This window comes from Onychostruthus taczanowskii, unplaced genomic scaffold, assembly GCF_017590055.1.
Source record: "Onychostruthus taczanowskii isolate IOZ18803 unplaced genomic scaffold, ASM1759005v1 scaffold3, whole genome shotgun sequence".
NCBI classification, from domain to species: Eukaryota; Metazoa; Chordata; class Aves; order Passeriformes; family Passeridae; genus Onychostruthus; species Onychostruthus taczanowskii.
Window position 1 is genome coordinate 17551443 of NW_024500349.1, and position 24257 is coordinate 17575699.

At 37.5% G+C, this 24257-nt stretch overlaps 1 protein-coding gene across 4 annotated transcripts in view; it reads left to right on the forward strand.

The window, feature by feature from the left end:
- Positions 1 to 24257, forward strand: part of LMBR1 (limb development membrane protein 1) — a 68293-nt gene that overhangs the window by 15251 nt on the left and 28785 nt on the right. Inside the window, exons 3-5 of one of the 4 annotated variants that reach the window (XM_041408306.1) lie at positions 2157 to 2196; positions 4021 to 4160; positions 9135 to 9238. In XM_041408306.1, coding sequence (XP_041264240.1) covers positions 2157 to 2196; positions 4021 to 4160; positions 9135 to 9238 — 284 coding nt within the window. Of the gene's footprint in view, positions 1 to 2156; positions 2197 to 4020; positions 4161 to 9134; positions 9239 to 16652; positions 16705 to 23740; positions 23959 to 24257 lie in introns of those variants that run through there. The other 3 variants (XM_041408307.1, XM_041408309.1, XM_041408308.1) reach the window with 3 other exon arrangements.

The following is a 24257-nucleotide window of genomic DNA, read 5'->3' on the forward strand; positions in this document are numbered from 1 at the left end:
AATTATTCTTTTCCTGTCCATCTCCACAAGGAAAGTGGAAGAAACAGAACTTTTTGTTAGGCTCCTGGTCTATGGCAGCCTGGATTGACCTGGTTGTATATGGCAGCCTGCATGTTAATTGTTTTGAGATGGAAGAAAGGGGTTAATGTCCAAATAGGTGCTTCTGCCTGCCTTGCCTTGAGATCCTGTTGTTCTCCTTTCACATCAGCTTTTCTAGAATAAGTATTTTCTGCTGTGTTTTAGCAGCAAAATCAGATTCTGAGCTTTTGCTAGTAAAGTGAAAGGTTGCCAGTGCTACAGAAGGGAAGTAGCATTATTTCTTCAAAAAGTTCTGCTCTGATCAGGTACAATTATTATTTCAGTTGTATTAAGCTCTTTGACTTCACCACTGAAGTTTATAAAATACCTTGAGATAGTGCTCTATTTTTTTCCCTTTGGGAACACTGTCTAGTTTCCATTCTAGAATTAGTATGTAGGAAGCCCTGTCGTTTCCTTCAATATTTTTTCTAAAGAAAAGTAGCATAAAAATCAGTATAAAATTACAGAATCTTTGACTTTTGATAGCTTATCTGGGACCTTGGTGCTTGATAATAGTCAGGCTTTAGAAACATTGTTGTGTCTGGTGATCTTGGTGCTTTGAACTTTATTGGAAACTGTTTATTGAGTGACCTGTGTTATGACAGAGCTGCTGCCATGGATGGATTTGTGTTTTAAAAAGTAAACTTCTTGTGGAATTTCTTTGGAAAAAAGGTGCATCTCTGTAAACATACGAAAGAAGACAGACACTGTCTTCTGATCCTGATATGTATTTTGGATATCCAAACGCTGCTACCATTTGGAGATGGAAAGAACAGGAAGGGGAAGCTGGTTTGGCAAACACTGTTGGATGCAAAGACACTTCTATTACCTTTTGTTGGCAGTTATCTCCTCAGCTGGGAAGAGGAGCTGCTCTGCAGCTGCCCTGACTTTATGAAAGCTTTGTGTGTGTGTACTTAGGCACACTTTGTAGCCTGCTATGATCTCCCTGATGAGAAATGCTTGAAGTGTTAACACAACTGCAACTCTTTCAGGACAAATTGTTCACTGCTTTTGCAAGAAGCTTTTTAGCCAAAATGATTCATAAGAGACCTTTACTTAGTCTTTCAAAACACCATGAGGTATCCATCAAAAAACCAACAACTCCAGGTTCTTTCACAGAAGAATTTCAAAATAGCATGAGGTTATTGGCTGTGTGTTTATTTCAACTGTGTGCATGACTCTTAAGAACTTAAATTTATTTTAAAATTTAAGAATAAATGAAATCAGGTGTTCACCTATGGAAAATAGGAAGAATTTTAGAATGCTGAGTGTAAAATTATTTCAAATTCAGAAATTTTTATTTCAAAATGCCTGCATTATTTCAAATTTAGAAATGCTTACATTTGTGTACTGATGGGCATAGAGAAGCATGTAAAGAATAAGTGAAGGATGTGTTAGTGATTCATCTGAGTTAAAAGTTGATATTGTTTGAAAAAGATTGTTTTAGTGAAGTGTTAAATGAGTAAGTGAATAAAAATGGTCTAAAATGTGAAGTATCAGAAGGAAGTAATGGCATCTTAAATGCAAAACAAATAACAAGAATATAACCACCTCTCCTTCCTCCCCTCCCCCAAATCTCCAGGAGCTGGGAAGAGGGGTAAGTAAAGGGAAGCAGCTCAGTAGTCATCACTATTGTTCTGGGTGTGCTTTCTTGTTTTTAAAAGACTGCAAATGATTTCTAACAGCAGTTGGAATGGACTGTTAGGCTTTCCTGTAGCTTGTCTCCTCTCTGTGGATGAGGAGATGCCCAAAGGGGCAGTTTCTAGCAGTAGCTGTGGCTGTAGTAGTCTGAAAGCATGTTTGCCTCTGGAAGAGGTCTCCACAAGGTTTTGATATGCATATTGAAGTACAGTGAAATAACTTTGTTGTTACATTGATTAAAAAGAGTTTGACTAGTGAAAAAACGGGGTGAGAGTATTCATTTTTGGAAGGAACCTTCTGAAAATATTGGTGCTCATGAATTGTATTAGTACATCTGAATTTTAATTATAAATTAAAATGATTCCTATCTATGTACATTTTAGCCTGAAGAAAAACAAATGAGTATTGAATATAACCTGATGTAATTTAATTTTCAGATGAGCAAGAGGATGAAGATGCCATCGTTAACAGAATATCGTATGTATAGCTCTTCTTGGCAGAACTTCTCCTGAATGTATTGTTATGATAGGAATCTTCTGTGCTCCCAAATAAATAACAATCTCTTTGAAATATTTAAATGTGTTTTAAATAGATTGCTAGAGGTTCAGGGAAAAAGATTTGGTGTAGTGGCACCTTGAGTTACGAAAAGTGTTGTGAAAGTTTGGTCTAGGCTTTTTTCACCTGTAGTTCTGCTGGTAGGTATGAAGTTGGCTAGAGCATTGCAAGAGGTGGAATTGAGTGCAAGACCTGCATTTAGGTCTCCAAATGTGGGTGTTTGGGTGGGAGGTGTTTTAGGTGGCCACAGCAGTCGATGGAAGGGAGGCAGTGGATCCTGTGAAGCAAGTTAGCTCTCTCTGAAGAAGGTATCTTTGATCAGTGTACAAAAGCTGCAGGAAGGTGACAAGTGGAAGACAAGCACTTGCCAGACCTACTGGTCTGCCAGCAGCTCTCTCCTTATCCTCCTGCTGTGTGAAGTTAGATATGAATATCTCCAATTTGAGTGTGCCTCAGGATGTGCAGAGCTGCCTTGGCTGCTCAGTTACATCATTGGCTGAGCCATGCATTGGCTCCTTGTGTGTTCCAGTGCTCTTGGCTTCCCTGGTGCTGCTGCCATCCCCTTGGAAGGAGAGCTTGGAGAAAAGTGTTGTTGTAAATAGAAACTGTTCTTTTTTTTTCTTTCAGCCTAAGCTTCTTTAAATGTGCATGCTATTTTCCTAAAAACAATAACTCTCAAACAGATGAAAATAGATTTTTCTTCACATGGCATAATTGTCAGGATTTGAGGTGTGGAGGGATGAGAAAACAAGGGCAAAGGGCTGTAACACTTTGCTGTAGTTTGTTAGGTTTCCCACTTCTGGCTTAGAATACTTAAACATCCTTAAATAGAAGAAAAAAATCTCTGAAGCCAACAACAACAACATAACAATATTTTTAATGTTAAAATTACTTACTCATACTTTCTTTTTGAAGTATTGTATGAATGAAAAATGGATTTGTAGACTATTAAGGAAAAGCTTACAGATGCTGCTGTTGTAGGGATGTTCTATTTATTTTGTCATGCAATTTTTCATTGAGAATTGTTTCTAGTTTTATTGTAGTATTAGATGAGTTCTATAAGAAAGTTTTGTTGATATTACTTTTTTTAAGGACACAGTTCTTTTTAATGCCACAAGATGGCATTTGGTGTAAGTTGTATTTGGGATCTAAAAAGAATAAGCTTAAATATTTGAAACATTTGTGACAATTTCTGTATATTGACATTACATCTATGAGATGAGAACTTGAATAACTCCTTTTTGGAAAAAAACCCAACTTTTTATTTTAGTTTGGTGTTCAAATATTTATGTATAATTGTAGTGACTCTTTAGTTAGAATGTTGCTCTGCTTTTAAAAATTGTGTTAAGAATGTAGAAACTGAATATTTTTTATTGAGTATGTATCTGTGTGGGAAATTAAAACTGACAGAGGAAACTTGTGAAAAGATATTTAATAAACTCCAGTAGTTTAACCTTTGTATTAAATGGAATTGAATGCATGCATGTGCCAAATGAGTAATCATAGTAGTTGGTAAAAATAAATTATTTGTATTGGGTTCTGTAAGCTATTTTAAATTTGCTTTTTAAAAGTCAAATGTTTTGGAAATCCCAGTTTCTCCTGCCCATTTACATAAGAATAATATTGCCTTTAGACATATAAGAACGTATTGCCTTTAGACACTGATTACCAGGTAGTTTAATTACTTTTTTCCCTGCTGTTCAGAGCATGTTGGTGGTAACAGTGGTACATTTCTTTAAATTTCAGGCTGTTCTTGAGCACCTTCACTCTAGCAGTTTCAGCTGGTGCAGTCCTGCTTCTACCTTTCTCAATAATCAGCAATGAGATCCTGCTTTCTTTTCCACAAAACTACTATATTCAGTGGTTAAATGGCTCACTAATTCATGGTTAGTACTCAGCATAATTTAATTAAAATCAATGTCTTCGTTATATGTGCACAGATACGTCCTTATTTTCAAACTGATAACTCATTTTCATTTAATATGCTAATTGTTAATGTGCTGTTGGCTAGTTGGTTTTGCTGCTGTGTGAAATATCACAAAAGTCTGTCTTAACTGTTCTGTTCTTTTTTTAAAGAATGATGCAGGCTTGACGGAATTAAACCGAATTCACTGCTTTGAATATTAATGTAAATAAGAGCTACTAGAAGCTAACTTGAAACATGCTGTTCACACTTCTTCATGTTAATGCAAGATTCATATGCCTTTCTCTTTATGGTGATACCTATAAATTTATTCTCAAAATAAAAACATGTTTTAAGAAACTTGCTAGCTGTGGGCAGCTCAGACGAGATAGTTAAATTCAGCTGTTGGTGATTTATGTGCAAACAAGGAAAATTGTGGAATATAAATATCATGATAAAGATGTGCAATAAAATAACTGATGAAAACAGAACATTCTTTTCTAGGTTTGTCTGCAGAAAGTATGTTTGCTGTATGAAAATACTTAATCTGGTACAAGTAATTTACAGGTTAACTGTGGTGTTCTCTTTAGGAAGAGAGAGCAATTTGGCTTTGGCTTTGGAGGCTTTTGCTCTGAGAAGTGCATGCTTTTTGCTAAATGTCTAATAATATTCACACATAGCAAATTCATGAATTTCTGGATCCCTGACTTGAAAGGATTTTTTCTTTTTTAGTTTGGGTTTTTGTTCTGTTCGTTTTGTTTTGTGAAGTGAGAGGTGCAAAGTGATGTGTGTAGGACATAATGGAATAATTCTTCACAGCAGGGATGGTTGAACAGTGAAAAAGGCTGTCCAAAGACACTGGGAGATCTTGAAAGTTTTCCAAAACTCAGGTGGCCAAAGCCCTGATGGCACCTGCAGTTTGGCTCTTTAAGGGCAGGTCAGACCAGGTGACTTCACAGGCTCTTTCTAGTTGAGTTATTTTATGATGTGTTTTGTGGCATCGTGGAGAATTGCTAATTTGGTATGTCTCCTACATGGGAGAAAAAACCCCAAGCTAAATAAATGTTTTTACATGGATTTAGCTGCGCAGACATTTATATTCTTTATTCCCAAACATGAGAAACAAAAAATTATTTTAAGATGATTCAGACACAGAAGGAAGGATTATCTTTGGAAAAAGAGCAGTAAAATCCATCAGAGACTGAAAATTATACGATAACCGTTTCAGAAATTTTTACTGTCACTTGTTGCTCCGGAAAATTTGGTTTAGTAAGAAATCTGGAATCGTTGCTGTCAAATAGTAAAGCCTTTGAATTTGCCAGTGACCATCTTTTAGTGTGACGATGTTTGAAAATACCGCTTTATGGATACACAGTATAACTTGTATTTGGCAAGTCCAGCAGCAGAGGCTGACAAGGAGGGAAAACTGAGCATTTTTTTGGCGTTTCCAGGTGTGTGCATTGCGGAGGGGCGGGTGCGATCGCGGGAAATGAAATTTGGGGCGGGTTCGGCTCGGAGCTGGCCGGGGCCGCTCCCTGGGGCTCGGGCTCCCCCGCGTGGCCGTGGCCGGGATCGGGGAAAGCCGCGGCTCGGAGCTCCGGCCCGCGCCCTGCCCGCGCAGCCCTCGCCTGTGGTTTGTGCGCTGCTTTGAAAATGCTGGCACATCGGAGCGCGTGTGTTCCTTTAAAACACTTCAGTTTGTCGAGATTTGTGGTTTACAGCTGTCATCTGATGTACTTGACGCGGACACTGAGGGGTTTTATGCTGTAGGTTGTTGCATTTCGTCTGGGAAATAAAAAAGCAGAAAAAATATGTGTGAAACTTTTGAAGCTAGGCAGAAAGGCCACACCTGGATCCAGTGTAAACACGCTTAGCTAATTAATGTGCTGAACTAACTAGTTCTAACTAACTGCCCAGAACTAGTTCTGACAGCAGTGTTGTGTTCCCTTGTGCTGCTTTTGGGTACAACCACCAGGTGGGGGTAAAACGTAATGAAACTGCCATGAATAAGAAAAATGGGAAATTGCTTAGGGTCTAATCTGTTTGCCAAAGACTGAGAAATTTTTGTGTTTTATTATTTTATGGGGGATAGTCTTAGGTCACTACAAATGCAAATGAAAAAAATTCTAATTGACTGCTTAAAGCTGTTCTATATGTTGATGTCAGGTGTCTTATGAAGTTTTATGATGCAGTCAGTATAGTAGAAAATAATTATTTTTCTGTGTCTATTTTAATTTGACTTCTGAACTGTCAAATTAGGATGAGAAATAGAGAAGATCCTTACTTTGAGGGAAATGCATGTGTCTGTCAGCAGCAGAACAGCACTGCCTTTGTCTTTCCTAACTTTACGTGCATATTGTAACATTGTAGTTTAATATTCTGTAAATGTGTTTCCTGTGTGCTAATAATGTGTAAATTTATGGATTTTAACTTTTTAAAAATCACCCTGGATGTGCACCAGTCTCCTCTCCCTTAAAATGCTCAATGTTCTCTGCAGCTCCTAAGCAATGTTTTCTGTTGTAAAATACTCATGTAACAGAGCTGCTGAAATTAGGATAAGCAGGTATTCAGCTTTGCATTAGGTAACTGAATGCACTCTGTCTTCAGTTAGAGAAAACTGCTGAAATAAGATTCCTACCCCCATCAAGTTGTATTTCTACTCTTTCTCTGGTGTCTTTTTTAGGGGGGGGGAAAGAAAAAAAAAGTGCAGACTGCTGGAGTTAATGTCCCCTTGTAAGGGCTGTTAATGACATTCCTGCTGATGTTGCTATGCCTGAATGTTTCTCGAATGGTAACAGGAGCTTCCTGGCAAAGCAAATTCAAAAGGAAAAATCCCCCTCTTTGTTAACTGGAGTTTAGCCACCTTTAGGCACTCTGTTTTCTTTAGCAAATGAGTGTTATATTTCATGCATCTTTTGGAATTTTCTTGTTTTGTTTTCTGTAGCCTGTTTGGCTGAGTTTGGTTGCTGGTGTCCTGCTGCTGTCAATTGCTGGAGTTCACTTGGCCTCCTGTTCCCCTCCAACTTTTATTTCTCCTTCAAGTTTGAATGCTGTCATTTAAGAAAAAAGGAACTATATGGTAGAATCATTTTTTGAGAGGGTATAGGCAAAAATCACTGCTAAGTTTTTAACACTTGCATCTAATGAAGAAATTTCTCTTGATAATGAATATCCCTGACATCCAGTAAATGTCTTTTTCCTTCCCTATTCTTTACAAAACGGCAAGTTTCAAAGAGGAAAAAGAACAAGCCTGTACATGGGAAGAAGGAAACAAACAAGGCTGTTAATTTTTTTTTTTTTTATCATGGGGAAATATTTGTTTTTGAGTGATATTCAGGTGATACAACACTGTCCTGCAGAATTGTGGAAATGTGTGTGGTTTGGGGAAGGTGGGGAAGGAAAGCTGTTTTTCTCTACAGACTTTTTTTTTTTTTTAAGGATGCAGAACACGTGACAATAGTTAGACCTGTTAGCTACTAAATTGCAGATAAGCTTCTGCTTTTATAAAGCAGAAACACTGCATCCTGCACAACTTTTGATAGGATGATTGATGATGGATTCATGTTTAGGCACCAGAAACTGGCTTTTCAGAGTGTCCAACTTAGAAAATCTTAATAGAGCAGATAGTGTAACAGAGATTAGTTATCACTTTAGCTTGTTTTCTAAACCCTTTCTCTTCCTGCAGATGTCACATGTGTCTTACAGATGACCTTGTTGTAGTGAGTTGTTGATTTTTCACATAGGTCACAGAATGGTTGAGGTTGGAAAGGCCTCTGGAAATAACCTGCTCCAGGCAGGGTCAGTCAGAGAAGCTGCTCAAGGCACTCCACTTTTAGTTTTGAGTGTGTTGAAGGATGGAGATCACAAAACCTGTGGTCCGTCTGTTGCACTGCTTGAGTACAGTGGCAGTGTAAAATGTTTGGGATTTTTAGTTTACTTGGTATTTTCTTTTATGAGTAAGTAGATTTTCCTTTGGTATTTTCTTTTCTTTTATGAGTAAGTAGATTTTCCAGTTTTTCAGTTCATGCTCATTGCCTCTCCTCAGTTTAGTGGATACCACTGTGAAGATCTGACCCTGCTTTCCTTCCTTCCTCCCTCATCAGATATTTATATACATGGATAAAATCTCCCTAAGTCCTCTCTTCTCTGCCTCTGTTGGTTTGCCTGTTGAGGTTCATCAGAGTTGCAGGACACTGTTCCCCATTCTGTCCCTTGGGCAGGTTTGCTGGGGATGTGCCCTCTCCCATCACCCAGCTCAGTGGTGAAGGTGTTTAACCCACATCAGCCCCCTAGGGTGTCCATAGCATGGGTGACACAACCCTGGGAGCCCAGAAGCTCAGCCACTGTTCAGTCCACCTCAGAGTCCACTTACCTTGCTCATACCTCATTGATTAAGCATGAGGGGGTTCATGAGAGATGATGTTGAAAGCCTTATAAAATTGAGATGAAAATATTTGCTGCTCTTGTTTTGCCTACTGAGCCAGTCATCCCATTGTGGAAGGCTGCTGTTATCATGATTTTGTCTGATTTGGAGGTGATGATGGCATTTGTGTACTCCACATGTTGAAATCTATGGTTTGCTTGGAGAAATATGGGAGAAAGGGAGTATACAGAGCTGGATTTTGTGAGATTCTCTGAGAGTAGTAAAATACTTTTGTCCTGAGAACTTCTGCAGTGCTTCTCTAAAGAACCTTCAATGAGATTGTGTAATGAGTACACCTGAGCTTGCAGTCTGTCTCCCAAGGTTTCAGACATTTGCTGTTGAAAGGTAAGTTGTATCCAGGTTTTGTTTGAAGATCATGATGCAGGGAAATGGATATTTTCAGCAGTGACCTGTAAATAACTATATCCATAATCCCCTGGCACTTGTACCTACATTACAGTGTTATATGTGAAAGAGGAAAATGTAATATATTTAAGTGTGGAACTTATAATGTAAACTTTTTGTTTGTTGCAGGTTTGTGGAATCTTGCCTCTCTTTTTTCAAATCTATGTTTATTTGTGTTGATGCCCTTTGCATTTTTCTTCCTGGAATCAGAAGGATTTGCTGGCTTAAAAAAGGTAGGAAAACACTATTAAATACAGAGTAATTGCAGTGTACACTTCATTTTCAGCCCTTGCTTCTGATGAAACTGAAATTGCAGATAGGGGAGGATTCGGTGCTGGCATGTGTGTGCTGATGTGAAGGTTGTATACAGCTGTACACTCTGGCATGGGCCAGGTATGCAGGGGGAAAAAGGACTCCTTAAAAGCCTTGTGTACTGAAATGAAGAAAATTACATTAAAAAAAAAGAAATTATTCAATCAAGATTTTGTTTTTGGAAGATGTTTCTGTGGGGTTGTTAAAAGGAGAGAAGGTTCAAGAAATGCACTAGAAATAAAATAATAAGGAAGAGAAGGACAGGTTTTTTGCTAATGGGAAGAGTGGTTAAATAACAGATGACCATGAGAATACAAGCTTGATTTGTGAATTTTAAAGATTACAGACATCCCAAAAAAGGTTCAAATATGGTCATTATTAACAATAATATAGTAAAAAACATGTCTTAAAATATTCAACTTAGTTCAATATATTCAGGATGAGAGGGCTGAATATTTCTGTGAAGCACGGAACTTGGCAAAGCAATTTTTGAACAATAAGACGATAATGATTATAATAATATGTGAACTAAAGAAATACAGTGAAAAATTACTATAGTGGGAGGCACATCAAAATTAATTTCAAATCATAAATATCAAAGAGATTAAACTGGAATGAGTGTCTGGGGACCAATTGTAGCAGTTTTCCATTAATCCTTATCATCCACATGATTACACTTTTGTTTTTAATGATACTACACTTGAGGGAATTCTGCTCCCTTTGGATGACAATTGTCAGAAAGCAAAGGGTCTTGGAAAGTGATCTTGAAATCTGGAGAATTAAAATGAATTAAAGATGGATGCAAAAGACTATGAGTCACTGAAGCATGGCATGTCATGTAAAGCCATTAAGGAGTAATTGTGTTTGGAAGGAAAACATCATTCCTGCTTGCATTGGCAGGAACTGGCATGAAGGCAATGAAGTTACCATTTTGGTTCTTGGTGGGATTAGGGAAAGCTCAACTGAGGTGTTGCATTCAAGTTGGGATTTTTTGGCCCACTTGAAAAGAAACAGAGGACAGCAAAACAAACGAAAAACAACTTAGGAACTGCAGTGTGAAGGAAAATTTTAATTCAGAGAGAGTAATGTGGAGAAACAGAGGTTATTCCACAGCAGAAGGTACTGGTGGATTACAGCCATGCAGCTGTGTTGGAAAACACCTGCAGGGCCTGGCCCAGGTGGTGTGTGAATGTTGTCTGGTGTCACCTGGGCTGAGTTGGTGCTGCTGCAGCATTGCTGTGCACTGACCAAGCTGCAGAAGTAGCCAGGTCACTTCAGTTACAAGTTTGAGTGACCAAACTAATGCATTCAGCTTCCAAGGAGTTTGATGGTGGGCTGCTGTGTTTAACTGATCCATCTTGGCTGGAAAACACTTTCTGTTCTTCTTCATTCACTTCAGGTATCTACAGGGCTGAGAGGTTTTAGCAGCTCCGCCTTTCCAGTTTTCATGTGGAGGCCGCTCCACTTTCCTTTTGACATTTAATTATCTAGCCACAGCTAATATTTATCTTTTCTTCTTAAAAATATGTTAACTGATTTCATTGGGGTTTGTGTTTCCTGCAATCCAACAAAACCAAGGATTCTCTCCATTAGCATACTGGGTAAGGTCCTTCTGCTGGTAGAGTTCTGTTGGCTCCAACAGATGCTTTGTGTATCCCAGCCACATGAAACTTGCACTTTACAGGGAACTTTTAATAGTTAATGTGCTGCTTTCTTATGGTAGTGGCTATCAATAAACCCCCTTCAAGATCAATAAGATCACCATTGCACATTTATGCTTGAAAGCATTTGTGAGATAAGATGGATAAGATAGAACCATAATCTTCTGCAGATGCCAGGGAAAAGATGATTTTTGGTGCTTTGAGGTTGGCTTCTTCAGGGGGGCAGATGATATCAGATTTTAGTATCAAAACCCACGTATTGGAGGGGAGGAAATTCCATTTTGTATTTTTTTTTTAATTTTTTTTATTACTTTGAGTTCTGGATGTTTTTGGAACGTCCCAGAAGCCAAGTGTGGTTCCTGGTACAAATACTCCAGTATTTCATGCAATGTCTGTTCTATCTCACTGCTCTGTTTAAATTTATCCAAAATGGATGGAATTGTTTTGCCAGTTTGAAGTGGGCCTTGAAGCTGCTGGTCAAGATTGAGGCATTGTGGATGTTGTAATATGAACATAACCTTGTCTTTGATTGCTTTTCTTGGAGAGTAAGTGGCAGATGGCTCTCTGGACTAAGGCAGTAGTTAAATTTAATGTGCTGTTCTTTTCAGATGCTGATGTAGATAAAAGGGTTCTTCTTGTAATTGTTGCTAGATATGTTTTAAAGAATTACATCACATAATTGGGTGATTAGAATCTGGAAAAATTCATGATTAATCAAACTCATGATTACATGTAAGGTTTTCAGTTCTAGCATCTGTGAAGGAAAGGTATTTCCCATCAAGCTTTACCTTTAGTAGATTTTTGTCATGTTTGTTACCTCTTTTCCAAGATTACCATGATTACTTTATAGAATTTTGGTATTTGAGCAAATAATTTTGTGTAAAATTTTAAAAAGTCATATTTTGTCATTCATTGCATCAAAGTAATGGACCAGGGAGATAAAACATTGTTCGAATGCTATTACTGTTTACTGGAAAAAATCAGATTTTGGTGAACTCAGTTTAAAAGAACATTTCATACATTTGGCAAAACTTAGAGCATTTAAGGGAAGAATGATCTACTGTAAATGTGAAGACATTCAGTAAAGAGGTTTGGCATGGATCTTTAATCTTTCAGTTGGGAGTTGGGAAAGCAGTTGGTTCTAGATACCCAGCTCAGATCCAGTGGAAGCTTTTATGCAGGTCATTTTGTTATTGAATTGTTTCATCATAATGATTAAATAGGTCACTTGGGATATAGGTGTGTGCACTGAAGATGTCTATTTGAAGGTCTTAATGTATCAATTACTTGTTGGACTTCCATAAAAGTTTTCGAAGTGCATAATTAAAAGAGGTTCATTCCTGAAATTGAAATGATTTTTCCATTTTTTAATGGATGTCTTTGCTCAGATTAAATAGCAACAGTAATTTTAGTCATTATCACGTGTGGGTCTGACTCCTGAAGATTTTAGCCATCTGTTTATCACAGACTGTGCTATAAAAGTTGATTGTATGTATTGACTGTAATGTGATTTTTTTTTTTTTTTTTGCAAGCTCTGATATTTGAGATAGCTCATAAATTACTGTTGTGAGCTTTGTACAACTTTTCATTCCATGTTCCTGAGTGGTAGCATTGCTCCCTTAACTGTTCTGAGTCAGAATGAGCTTGATTAACCATCTTCCAATTTGCCATGGCCATTTTCCCTGGCTGCTGGTTTACTTTCTAGATGGCTCATGGCCCCTTTTAGAGGCTCTCTTGGCTTCCCCAGGGCAGCAGTTTAAAACAACCAAGGGCTTGCATATTGTGCAGAAGAGAGAAATAGGGAAATGAGTCACTGGCCATGGATGGATGCAGTGCTGCACTCGAGCTCAGACTGATTCTCTGCTAGTTTTTCATGAAATCCACTGTGAGAATTCATTTTGGGCCTGGGGGGGCTGACCAGGCCCTTCTAAAGAGCTTAAATGCTGCTCTTTGCTCTTGTTCATTTCCATTGAATGGCACTTGAACAATTCTGATGTCAGAACAATAATAATATTATTGTATATAATATATTAGTAATAATCTAGCCAATACTGGAGCTGTATAATATACATGTGTATGTATCTTTATATATATGTGTATATATATATCTATGTCTTTGTGTATCTGCCATGTGTGCACACACATTTTTGTGTGCACGTGTGGATTGGAATTTTCAAGACTTTGAATCGTAATACATTGCAGCTTAGCCAGTGCTGTTAACTGAGCTGTTGGTGTACCTGATACCACTTTAATCTCTTGCATCAGTATTAAAAAACTGTTTTACATCTTTCTCTGTTCTTGTCTTCTTTTGTAGAGACTGTGCATAAAGTTATGCTTCTCGTTTAGATAATCTTTTAGTTCTTTGTCACTGATGTGCTCAGATTATAGTTATGAAACAAAGTTGTCAACAGTGTTTCTTAATGCAGAATTAACCTCATTCTTTATCATTCCCTCCAAAAAAGAAAAATTGTGCTATTTGCATTTGAGTAGGTTACAGTGCTGATGTTTCCATGTGTGGTAACAGACTGCACAGAAAATTACATGTGTGCTGCTGTGTGAAGGAGGCAAACATTTTCAAGGAGATAATTGCCATACCTTTTCTTGACCTTTAAAATATGACCTTTCTCTTGATGTAACTTCAATAGAAATTTGTATTTTTTTGAAGTTGACAAAGAGAAGGATGTTTTGGAGTAATTTCCTTTTAAGAAAATACAAATAGTGCAATTTACTACTGCAAGAAACTGGAAAAACTAGGTATTGCATAATCACAAGTGTAGTTTTAAAAAGGCTTTATGAAGTATATTACCTTAATACTGATCTTTGAACTTGTAGTCATAGCATAAAGTTTAACATGAGCGACAGCAACATCCTGACCAATTATCCAAATTATCCAGACATCCCAAAATGTTCAGAACACAACACACAGAGTCTGTGGATTAAGAGGTTAACTCCTGGAACATCAAAAGAAGTGCATGATAATAAAAACAAATAGTACAAAAATTTGAGGTAACTTCCTTGCTTAATTAATTAGGTAGACCAGGTGGAAGCGAAGAGGCCAGAGCTGGTGCTCAGAATGTCTATAAAGCTGAGCAACATGACAGCACAATGGAGGAGGAACAAAGATTTTTTTAATATACTTCTATCCTGTGTCACAGTTTGAAATTGTCCTGGTTTATGTCCCTTTTGGCAAACTTACATAAAAGTGACCCTGTACTGTATTTTATGACCAGATGACTTTTTTCCCAGTGGCTAATTTGTATCAGACCCCCATCTTAAAGAGACACAGAAATGAGTAGGAAGTCCAAGCCGGTTTGTCTCAATGAGCTTTCATTGCATGCTTTCATTATTTTTGCTCGTTTTTGCCACTGATCATCCATAAATTGTTGGAAATGAGTGATTAAGGAAGTGCTGCTTAGTGTTAGTGGCACATGCACATTCTTGGTATGTTTTTTGTGGGTGAGAGGAAATCGTGTACTGCACAAACAAAAAGGAAAACTCCTGCTGGGAACCTTTCAAGGAAATTTAACTTGCGTAATGTTTTGATCTTGGTGTTTATTACAGAAAATAAGAGTAATATTTCACCAGCTATTGTTATGTGTCAGCTAGTCTCTCCATCTGCTTGCCGTTCCTTGATGGCTCTTCCCAAATTCTCAGTTTATTTTTATAAAAACACAGCTTAAAAATGTAGCAGTTTGTTCATAAGCTGAAGGCAGGTGAGCCGGACCAGTGGTCAGAACATTTACTGTGTTGTGCTTGCTACTGTATAAAGATTTGGCTGTTGTGGCTGCAGAGCCCTGCCTGTGTTAGCAGCTGCAGCTTAACCCCTGCAAGTAAAACATGGGGTGCAGGTTCCTCACAAAATAATGAAATGCAGGGGTTTTTGCTTTTAGAGGCAGATTTCTGCTCTTTATCTCTTTTAAAAATATGTTTTGTAAGTAAAATTACTTATTTGGGGAGAGGGTGAAAGTTGAAGCTTTGCAAAAATACTATTATTAACAATTTTCAAACTGCTTTTTTTTGCTGTACTGTTGTTAGCTTGCTGAACAACCATAAGCTGTATGTGTTCCATCTCTTCAGTATTTTATTTGATCCACTTTATTAATATAATGGTTTTTCCTAGTCATTGCACTATGAAATAGGAGTGAATTAAGCTTGGGTTTATGATGTATTGTGTTGCAGTGCATTGTGTTTGCAAATTCCAAGTAACTAAACATAGTAATGAATACAGTGGAAGGTGAACCTGTTGTTTTTTTATTTCTTGGTGAGTATGGAAATTTTAATTTCTGTGTTTTTCTTTATAGAAAATCTATACTCCCAGCTTTGCTGTTTGTACCAGTAGAATTCTGGTACATCTATAGGTGTAGACTACTGTAGAAGACATATTACAGTGTGTGATGACAATGTAGGAAGTATCTTCAAGGTTATCTTTGAAGTATTTACATTTAGAAACTTTTTCACTTATCTCAAGCAGATTTCTGTGGAAAGAAATTGTTCCTGTATTGCAAAACACTGGGAAATAAGTGGCTTGGAAATATTTTCCAATATGAAATGATCTCTAATTAAAATTAGTTTTTAAAATTTGCCTTGATTTTTCCGTAAAATGGATTTAGAGAGTTCAAGAATCTTGGATGTTGTTTGCAAACAGAATTTCACTGTGCTTTGTTTACTTCTACCCCTGACTGCAGTACCCACAGGCCACTGTGTATGGCTCACCAAATAGTCTTGAGGTGCCCTGATGACAGTGGATGTTTATTTGGCATTTAAGCTCATATTTATTTGTCTATAAAATCATTTAGCATGAACTGAGACTTTAGTGCTCTGATCTCTATGAAATGTTTACTAGTATGCAACTGAATTATTGTACATTATATTACAACCCATTTAGTCATTCCATTAGTAATACCAGAGACAAAAGTTGTTTAATCAGTCACATCAAAGGCAGCTGTTTGGGTTTGTATTTTTGACATAAACTAACTTGTTAAGTTCAGATATGAAGTCCAGTTTTTAAACTGAAGTCCCTTAAAATGACACTACCAAAAATTTATTAGAGTTTAGAAGCAGATCCTGATGATTCTGGAATTTGGATTTGGCAAATAGCTTGATTATGGTTTTTCCTTCTTCTATTTAAAATAAAAGTATATTTAGCTGACCAGTTGTACAAATCCATAACATAATCTGTAGGATGTAAGGTGCAGAGTTAAGGACTGTATTTAACTGTAGATCTTGTATTAAGGATGGTTCCTGTGCTGAACCTTTGTGTGATTGCTGCTTCCACCAAAGTCTCAGAAACAGCTTGTGCATGGCTAAATGGAGAATGTGTTTGTAATTTGTAATGTAGAGGGTAACCCCATCTAATGCTAACAATGAGAAGAGCTTATAGAACAGCTGGGAAGGGAAGAGGAGAAGATTTAGTATAATTTGTTAGCATGTAACATTGACAAGTGTTACACTAAACTCTGAAAACATGTTAAAATTACAGCTTTACACTACCAAGTCCTTCACTTGCATTTCTGCAGAGGAAAAAAAAATTCTTACCTTACCAGTATATGTATTAGCAAATTCAAGTTTGGTGAGTGTTTGGCCTGCTTTTGTGAATCTGTGACTGGAATCTGGAACTCTACTGTGGATTAGTGTGAAAATGAAAATACTTCGTAAAAGTCATGTCTGTTTGCAGTGATGTCTGCTGTCCTTTCACTATGGCTGTAAGAGCATGAAAATTACTACAGGTAAGTCCAAAGAAGTTGGGAATCCTGGTTGTGTTATTTTTTGTATTTCAAAATCTTGACTTCAAAATACTTTTTCCCCCCCCTCACAAATGTCTGTATTTAGACATTTAGGATCAAAGGCTGTGCAGGACAGGTAAATAACATCCATGTATTTGTCAGCTTAAGGCCATACCATGTTTCACTGAGAGTGAGATAAAATGAAATTCAAGAATCAGTGGCCAGGAGAGAGAAACTTACTAGGTGAGGAATAAAGGTTTAATGTGAATTTGGTTTTGTATATATATAAAATATTTTATCAGGTTTTTATTAGACTTCTTGCTTAAGTCAGTTACGGACATTGACATTATATGCAAAAATCTGCCTTTTTTATATTAGCATAGGAAATCTGTGATTTGTTGACTATAAGTAGCAGTTCTGTATCTGGGGACAGCTGAGGGGGAAATAAGGGAATGTTGGTTGTTGCACACATTGGATCAAGATGTGATGAGATGTGATCTGTGCTCCGTTTCATTGAAGTAGTTAAATGTCAGTTGGTTGCTTCCATAAATTAGATGGTACTTTGTTTAAAGAGGCCTCAGTGTAAGGTACAAAAAGTAGGCTACCAGGAGATAAGCTGATGGTAAAGTTTATTTGGTACAGCTTTTCTGCACTGGCTGCCTCACTGCCACTTCATTATCTGGGCTGGGGTTCAGCCTTTCTGCAGCTGTGAATGGAGTTGAAATTACAATTACTTTTTGTGATCAATTCTGTAATGTAGATAGAAAATCAAAATGTGTCAGGTTAGTTTGTGTTCTGGCAGTGTTTTAATGTATTTGAGCTATGGAAATTCATAATTGAGCTGATGTAGTATTTTTACCCCAATTAGTACTAGCAGCAAGATGAACCTAGTGTTGTCAGTAATATTGGGGTAAAAATACTGCACAAAGAAAATGGTGTTATTTTGAAATGTGGTTTTCTGACTGACACATTATGTGTAGGTAGAGGCATCTGTAAAACTACTCACTTTTGGAAGCTAGCACTGGAGCATTAGTTATTGCACCTCACCCCAGGCAGGAATGGGCTGCATTGCTGAACTTTTGTGCTTTCCCCACGCCTGCGTTGCCCTGAACTTACACGTTTATGCTGTATGTAGCATGCTTATGCTTTGTAGAATTTCCACAGTTTCTGCTAAGAGCCTTAACACGTAGCTGGAAGCCTGCAAATGGAATAAGAGGAGAATATTTTCCTCTGCTGCTCTCTTAGTGGGTAAATTGAGGGGTTTTTTATGGTTTTTATTGAGGATAGCTTACAGAGCTCTGCATGAGAAAAAGTGTTAAAACGTGTTTAAACATGTTAAATACTTCTACTACTTGTAAAGTGGTACAGCTACCAATGCTAAGCTTGAATCTCTTATTTTATCACTGATGTAAACTGAAGCACTGGCTTCTAAAATGTTTCTTCTTCCTAAGACACTTACTTTTAGGCAGAAATAAGTAGCTTTTAAATTTTGTATGTATGGAGCATTCTTAATGTCCTCTATAGACACTTCCGTTTGTGGAAGATGATAGCTGTATATCCAAAAACAGAGATGTATTTTTAATTTTTTTTTTTTTTTGCTTGCCATTTTATAATAGAATTCATGTAACAATTTCATTTAAAACTGAAATGTTTCATGGAAAAATTTGCCATCCTTTGGGAAGGAAGTATTTACACATGCAAGATCCCTGAAATAGCTGTGATTCAGATCTCTTTCTTAGTCAGTGGAAACAGGCAAAGAATTTGGCATATCTGAGTTAGAGCCTTCAAGAGGCAGTGTGAGCATCTTCCCATCTCAGTGTGTTTGGATTTGCTGTTAGTTTTAGTTGGAGGATGTGATTTGTTTTATAATAGTGGCTGGCTTGTGCATGAGGACTGTCTTATTAACATTTGAATATTTAAATGTTTCCACATTAGTCAGTGTCTTCATTTGAGTCTCCACTGACATCAAGTAGTGACTGTTCAGAACAAAAACTGTCTCTATTTTAAGTCTATTTATGCACTTTTGTTGCTTTATAATAAAATTTAAAAATATTTTACAGATTTGCTATAATTGTAATTTAAATTCACAGAAGAAAATTTCCAGGGAATTTTATATTAGTAGTTGAAAGGTTTAATGTAATTGTCTTAATCATAGAGAGGTATTTTCTAATGGGTTTTCATTTATTAAATGAAACTTTACCAGGCAAACACCACTTTTCATTCCTTCTCTGAAAGCAGTGGGTTTTTGATACTGATAACCATGTGATATTTAGACTTGTAGTCCGTATTACTTATTTAGTATTACTAAAATTACTTCACATTATGGATTGCTCTGTATTAGGAATCATTTATTCTGAACTGACAAGGAGCTTACAGATCTGTAGTGAAAATTTGTGAGGCAGACAACAATTTTATTTACAAAGGAGGGGAGGAGGGAGAACCAGAGACTTTCACCCATCCCTGTCCATTTCTTTTTGGTACCTTTTTCAAGAGTTTCCCAGCTTCTTAATAGGAAATTCCAGCATTCTGATGCTTTGGCCAGTTCCTAGAAGTATGCTTTCTTCTTGGGCTTATTCACCCTATCAGGGCATTAGTAATAGACATGACTTCAGGGGATTTACTTTTGTTTTCTTTACTTATTTCAGAACATTAAAAGTGACCTTTGTGCTTGTACATGTCATTTGGTTTTGGTAACTGTCTTCAGGGTTTCATTCTGCCAGAAACACAATCACAAATTCCAAGTCTTTCTTTATAGTTGATGTTACTTATCTTAATGCTCTGCCAAGCTACAAAGAAGTTGGAAAACATCTATTTATCTTCCTATCAGGTCAGTCTAGCAGGAAAGATTCTTTCTGATCCAAAAGTAAATGATTAGAGGGAGACTCATAGTGTCAGAACAAATCCCACAGCTCCCATGTTGTTGCAGGTGGCATTGGAAAGTCTGGGAAACTTGGTAGGTGGAGGGAGTGGATCATCTGAGAGCTAATTAGTGAGAGCTGGGCTAGTGAATGGAACAACAGAGCAAACTTGTGGGGGGAAGTGACCATTTTACTGTGATCATCCTTTCATTTCTCATTTCCCTTCTCCCCAGAAGGTTTGGGTTGGATGTCCACAGATCTGCATCCATCCCTTTTAGGGCGAGCTGCAGCAGGGTAGTCAGGTGGATCTGACAGCTGTAGACTGTAATTAGTTTATTCCAGTTAGTGCCTGCTTGCATTTTGGCTGCTATTCTGTCTAGGTTTTCCTCATTTTAAGAAATTGGTATGTATTCTTTATTCTGGTATGTATTCAGATACAAAATTTGTAAGCAATAATACTTCAAATGTACTATTTCTCTGTTGAATTTTCAAGAGTGATGCCTAATGTGGAAGAGCCAGCTCTTTGCTTGAGTAATTTCAATTCATGTGTTTGAAACAGTGCCTTAACTGCTAGGCAGTAAATGAATCCCACCTTGTTATTCTCATTGGAGTCCATCTTGCAGTGGATAATTAAATAGATCCTAGGGAAAAAAGTGAGAACTGTTTCTTATTCTGGTCACAAGCCTCAAGTGACCAGAATAAGAAACTCTGCAAGGAGTCTGCCTTGGTTCTTAGGTTATTTCACGGAGTTATTTGTGTGCAGTGGCGTCAACAGGAACGTTTGATGGGTATGGACCCCAAACTGTGCTAGAACGTTGTGGTTTGGGTGCTTGTCTGGGACACTGAAGAAAGGAGCATAAGTTTCTTTGGCACAGGACTCACTGCAGTAAGGGTACTGGATCCTGAATAGGTGGCCTCCTCCCCAGGCTATTAAGTAAAGACCTCTTTTTCTTGAGCTCTGCTTGAGGGGTTTTTGGTCCTTCACTTCCAGCTTGGCAGGCATAACTCTAATGCTTATTGTTACATGTCTTTAGCCAGTACCCAAAGAAATAATTTTGGGTTTTTCCAACAAAACTTCAATTTTTCTGGATTTTCAGAATTTTCTGGATTTTGTTACTTATCCTGTGTGGCTGTTAAGTTTGATACAGTTCAGTATTTTGGCTGCCTACTCTTGCTCCTTTGATAGCATGGTAACAACTGTGAAACCATTTGAGAAAAGACACTAACCTGAAAAATCAGCTGAAAGTTGCTGGGAATGTTTTATGACTGACTTTTTCATGTTTGTATTGTGTGGAAAATAAATACAAACTTTAAAATACACTTGTGATGTAAAGTGCTCATTTTAATCTTAAAATCCCTATAGACTGAAGTTTCTGTGAGGGAAGACACAGTCAGTGCTAGTTATAGTCTGAAGTATTAGATTCTTGTATGAGCAAGGAATTGTTGGTTTTCTTTTTCCCCTACTTACTTGAATCTGATGCCTGAATCTATTATAGTAATCTTCTTGATTAAAATTTCTTAGCTTGCTTCATGAAGGTTCTGAATCATTAGCAACTACATTTTTAAAATGCACTGAGTTTTCCTAAAACTGCAGCATCTCTTTTTGACTTAGTAGTTTGTGTAGTCTCAAGAGGTAATGACCCCTTGACTAAATATCAGTGTGCTAAATTTAGTATGTGTTTAATGTTGCCTGATGCAAAATTGTTCTCCTTATTAAAAACTTGTTTGTGGACTGCCTTGAATAGGTCACAGCAAGGATTGCTCCAATTCTGGTGTCAAACCATAGAAAGGGGTGAAATGCTTGACACATCTCTTCACTAATGCTAACAAATTGAGAAAGAGGGGGTGTCACATGCTAAAAAACATAATTGGGGTTAATATATAACATCCCCAACCTCATACCCAGTGTAATTCTCCCTTTTTTGGTGCCTCCACTTCTCCTGCAGATGTTATCATGTGTGTTTGTTGCCATCAGCCCCTCACTGAACAAATCCTGAGGTTACTAAGACTCCATTCTGTCACGTGAGAACAATGGATGTCGTGTGTACTTTAAATGTGCCATGATTGCAGAAATGTTTCCCAGGCTTTCCCCATGGGTCAGGGCATGGTGTAAAAAGTGGTGTTTACCTACCTTGCAAGAGGTCAAGATGTCCAAGCAGAGCTGTGTTCACATATTCAGCACCATAGAAACTTAGTTAGCACTCTCTGGTTTTGTGTGTAACATGTAATTTTTATTTCATTGATGATAGGGTGTTTTATTGTTTTTTTTCCTGCACAATTTGCAACCAGATTGAAGTGTTGAATTAATAAAAGCCATTCCATGTCCTGCATTGGCAATGTAGATCCAAAAATGTCCATTTTATAGGAGTTAATAATATGTTCATCAAAATCTCTATAGTCAGGTAATGGTCCAACAAAGAAATGCTTTTTCTTAAGGTAAGGATGGAGCTGTAGTTCTTTCACTTTACCAGGAATTTTGCCTCTTGCAAAAAGAGACAATAACATACTGAAAGGTTTTCTGATCATTCATCAGCATTAAAACAAGAGAACTCCTGGTAAATATCTTGATGTACATGTTAAAATCCACATAGCATTAGACAACATTAAAAACTATGCTTAAATTTCTGAAGAATAATGATTGTGTTTCTCCTCACAACTGACAGAGCAAAAAATTGGCAACAAATGGCCCGAGTGCTTTCATTTATTTAATAATTCTTTCCCAAAAAATAACCACATGTGATTGTCTGGCCCAGGTTGTGCCACATTACTTTCCACAGTGTCTCTCCTGGAATATGGTGCATGTCTTACCTTAGCATTGTTAGAACAGCATTTCCTTTTAAACTTTCCAGAGTTTTCATGTGGCTCTTAATGGAGAGAGGAGCAGGCAGGAGGTTTTTTGCACTGTCCTTGTGAGTCAGGAGAGATCTCTGTGCAACTGCTGGGTGTGTGAGAGGCCAGAAACCTGGTGGACAGCCAGTGTGCCAGGCAAGGTCTTCACTTGTTCCTGGTGCCAGATTAATGGCAAAACATGTTGTGTTGTTATGTGTGAACACCTAAAACAGGAAAAGTCTTAATGTGTTTCAAGTGGCATAATAGTCATCCCTCAACACAAATGTATTGCAGAGGAGAGGTGGTTTCCTTGGTAATTATGCTGAGTTTCTTGTATGACATCTGTTATTCCTTCAGGACTGTTGCTGCCATTTGTACTTCATTGGGTTTTTCAGATGAAGAATTAACTTTTTTGGCCATGTGTTGTTTTTTAATATCTTTTGGCTATTTGTCATCTGGGATGACTTATCTGTGTTAATCATAATAGAAAAGAAACATGGTAAGATTTTGGTGATACAGAGCAGCAATTAAAAATTTGTCAGAACACTTCTAAAATAATTAAAACCTTTCCTGCTAAAATTAGGATTTTCTGGAAACATGAACCCTTAGGCCTGGTGCTCCAGGCAACATAAGTAGCTCAGGATTAAGCTATAAAAACTTCTGATTGTCTTGACAATTGAATTTTAAGGAATTAGAAGTCTGAGAGTCAGATATCTCTAAGGCTGTACAAACCACAAGATCCTTAGAATGTGTTTGTAGGACAGCTTTTATTTGTAGGCAGGCCTTGAGAGCTTCAAATGCTCTTTTTTTTTTCCCACTCCCCCCATTAGTGCAGAGAGAAGATGACAGATATTACTGAGCTCCTGGCAAGTTGCAGTCTGCTGGGATTGATGTGTTACATATCTTTCCTTTAATAAAATACTTCACTTGGTTAAGTGCTCGTGTTAAAGAACTAGGTGGATTTTGAAAATATGCTGTGAGTGAAAGTGTAGGTGAGCTATGGACTTAGAAGCTGTGAAACCTTGAAGTTTAAAAAAAAGAAGTTGGGGGGTTCGTTTGAACGTATAATCTGTTCTTTTCCCCAATTTTCTTGATAAACAGCTAAATTACAGTTTCTATTGGATTATAGTAATTTGCTTCCAAAAGTTTTTGTTTATCATATTTTTTTTCATCTTCCACGAGAGACTCCTTTAATGTGTCAGTCAGCCTGTCAGGTGTTGGACTTCAGCTTAGGGACAGTAGGGAACCACGCAGGGCATTGACTTTCAGGAGTGGCTTTTGCTTTATGGATAATCTAAAACTCAGCTGAAGAATTTGTAAGGAAGAATGTTTTGTTTTCCTGTTCAGCTGTTACCAGAGATTGATTTGGGCAATGACAGTTGCTGCTTTATTCTAGATACCTTCATGGAAAAAGACATTAAAGTGGAGAGCTACTAAAACCAGAATCACTGTTAAGAAAGAGAAGTACTGCCTTCCTTCAAACTGGTGGATGTTCATGTTTCCTAAACACCAATCCCGAGTCCATTCTGGGAACATGTGCCTCTCCTTACTGACATGCAGAGAAGTTGATGTATGAACTGAAGACCAAAGATCAGACTCTCTTCAACACTTCTGCCTTTCTTTTTAGCATGCATTAGTTTTATCATTTTGCTCTTTGTGGTCCAATTCATCTCTTTGTCCCTCTTGGTGTACACAGCTTTCCCTCTTCTCTGCATGTCCCTGGAGAGTAGGAATAACCCCAGTGTATACAAAAGTGAGGGTGCTTTCTGAGCCCCTTCTCTCGTGTCACTCTTCATTTTTTTTTCCCCCTCTGATATCTTCAGGGAGTGTTTGCAGAACCAGCCATGCTTTATATTGCTTCATCTGTTT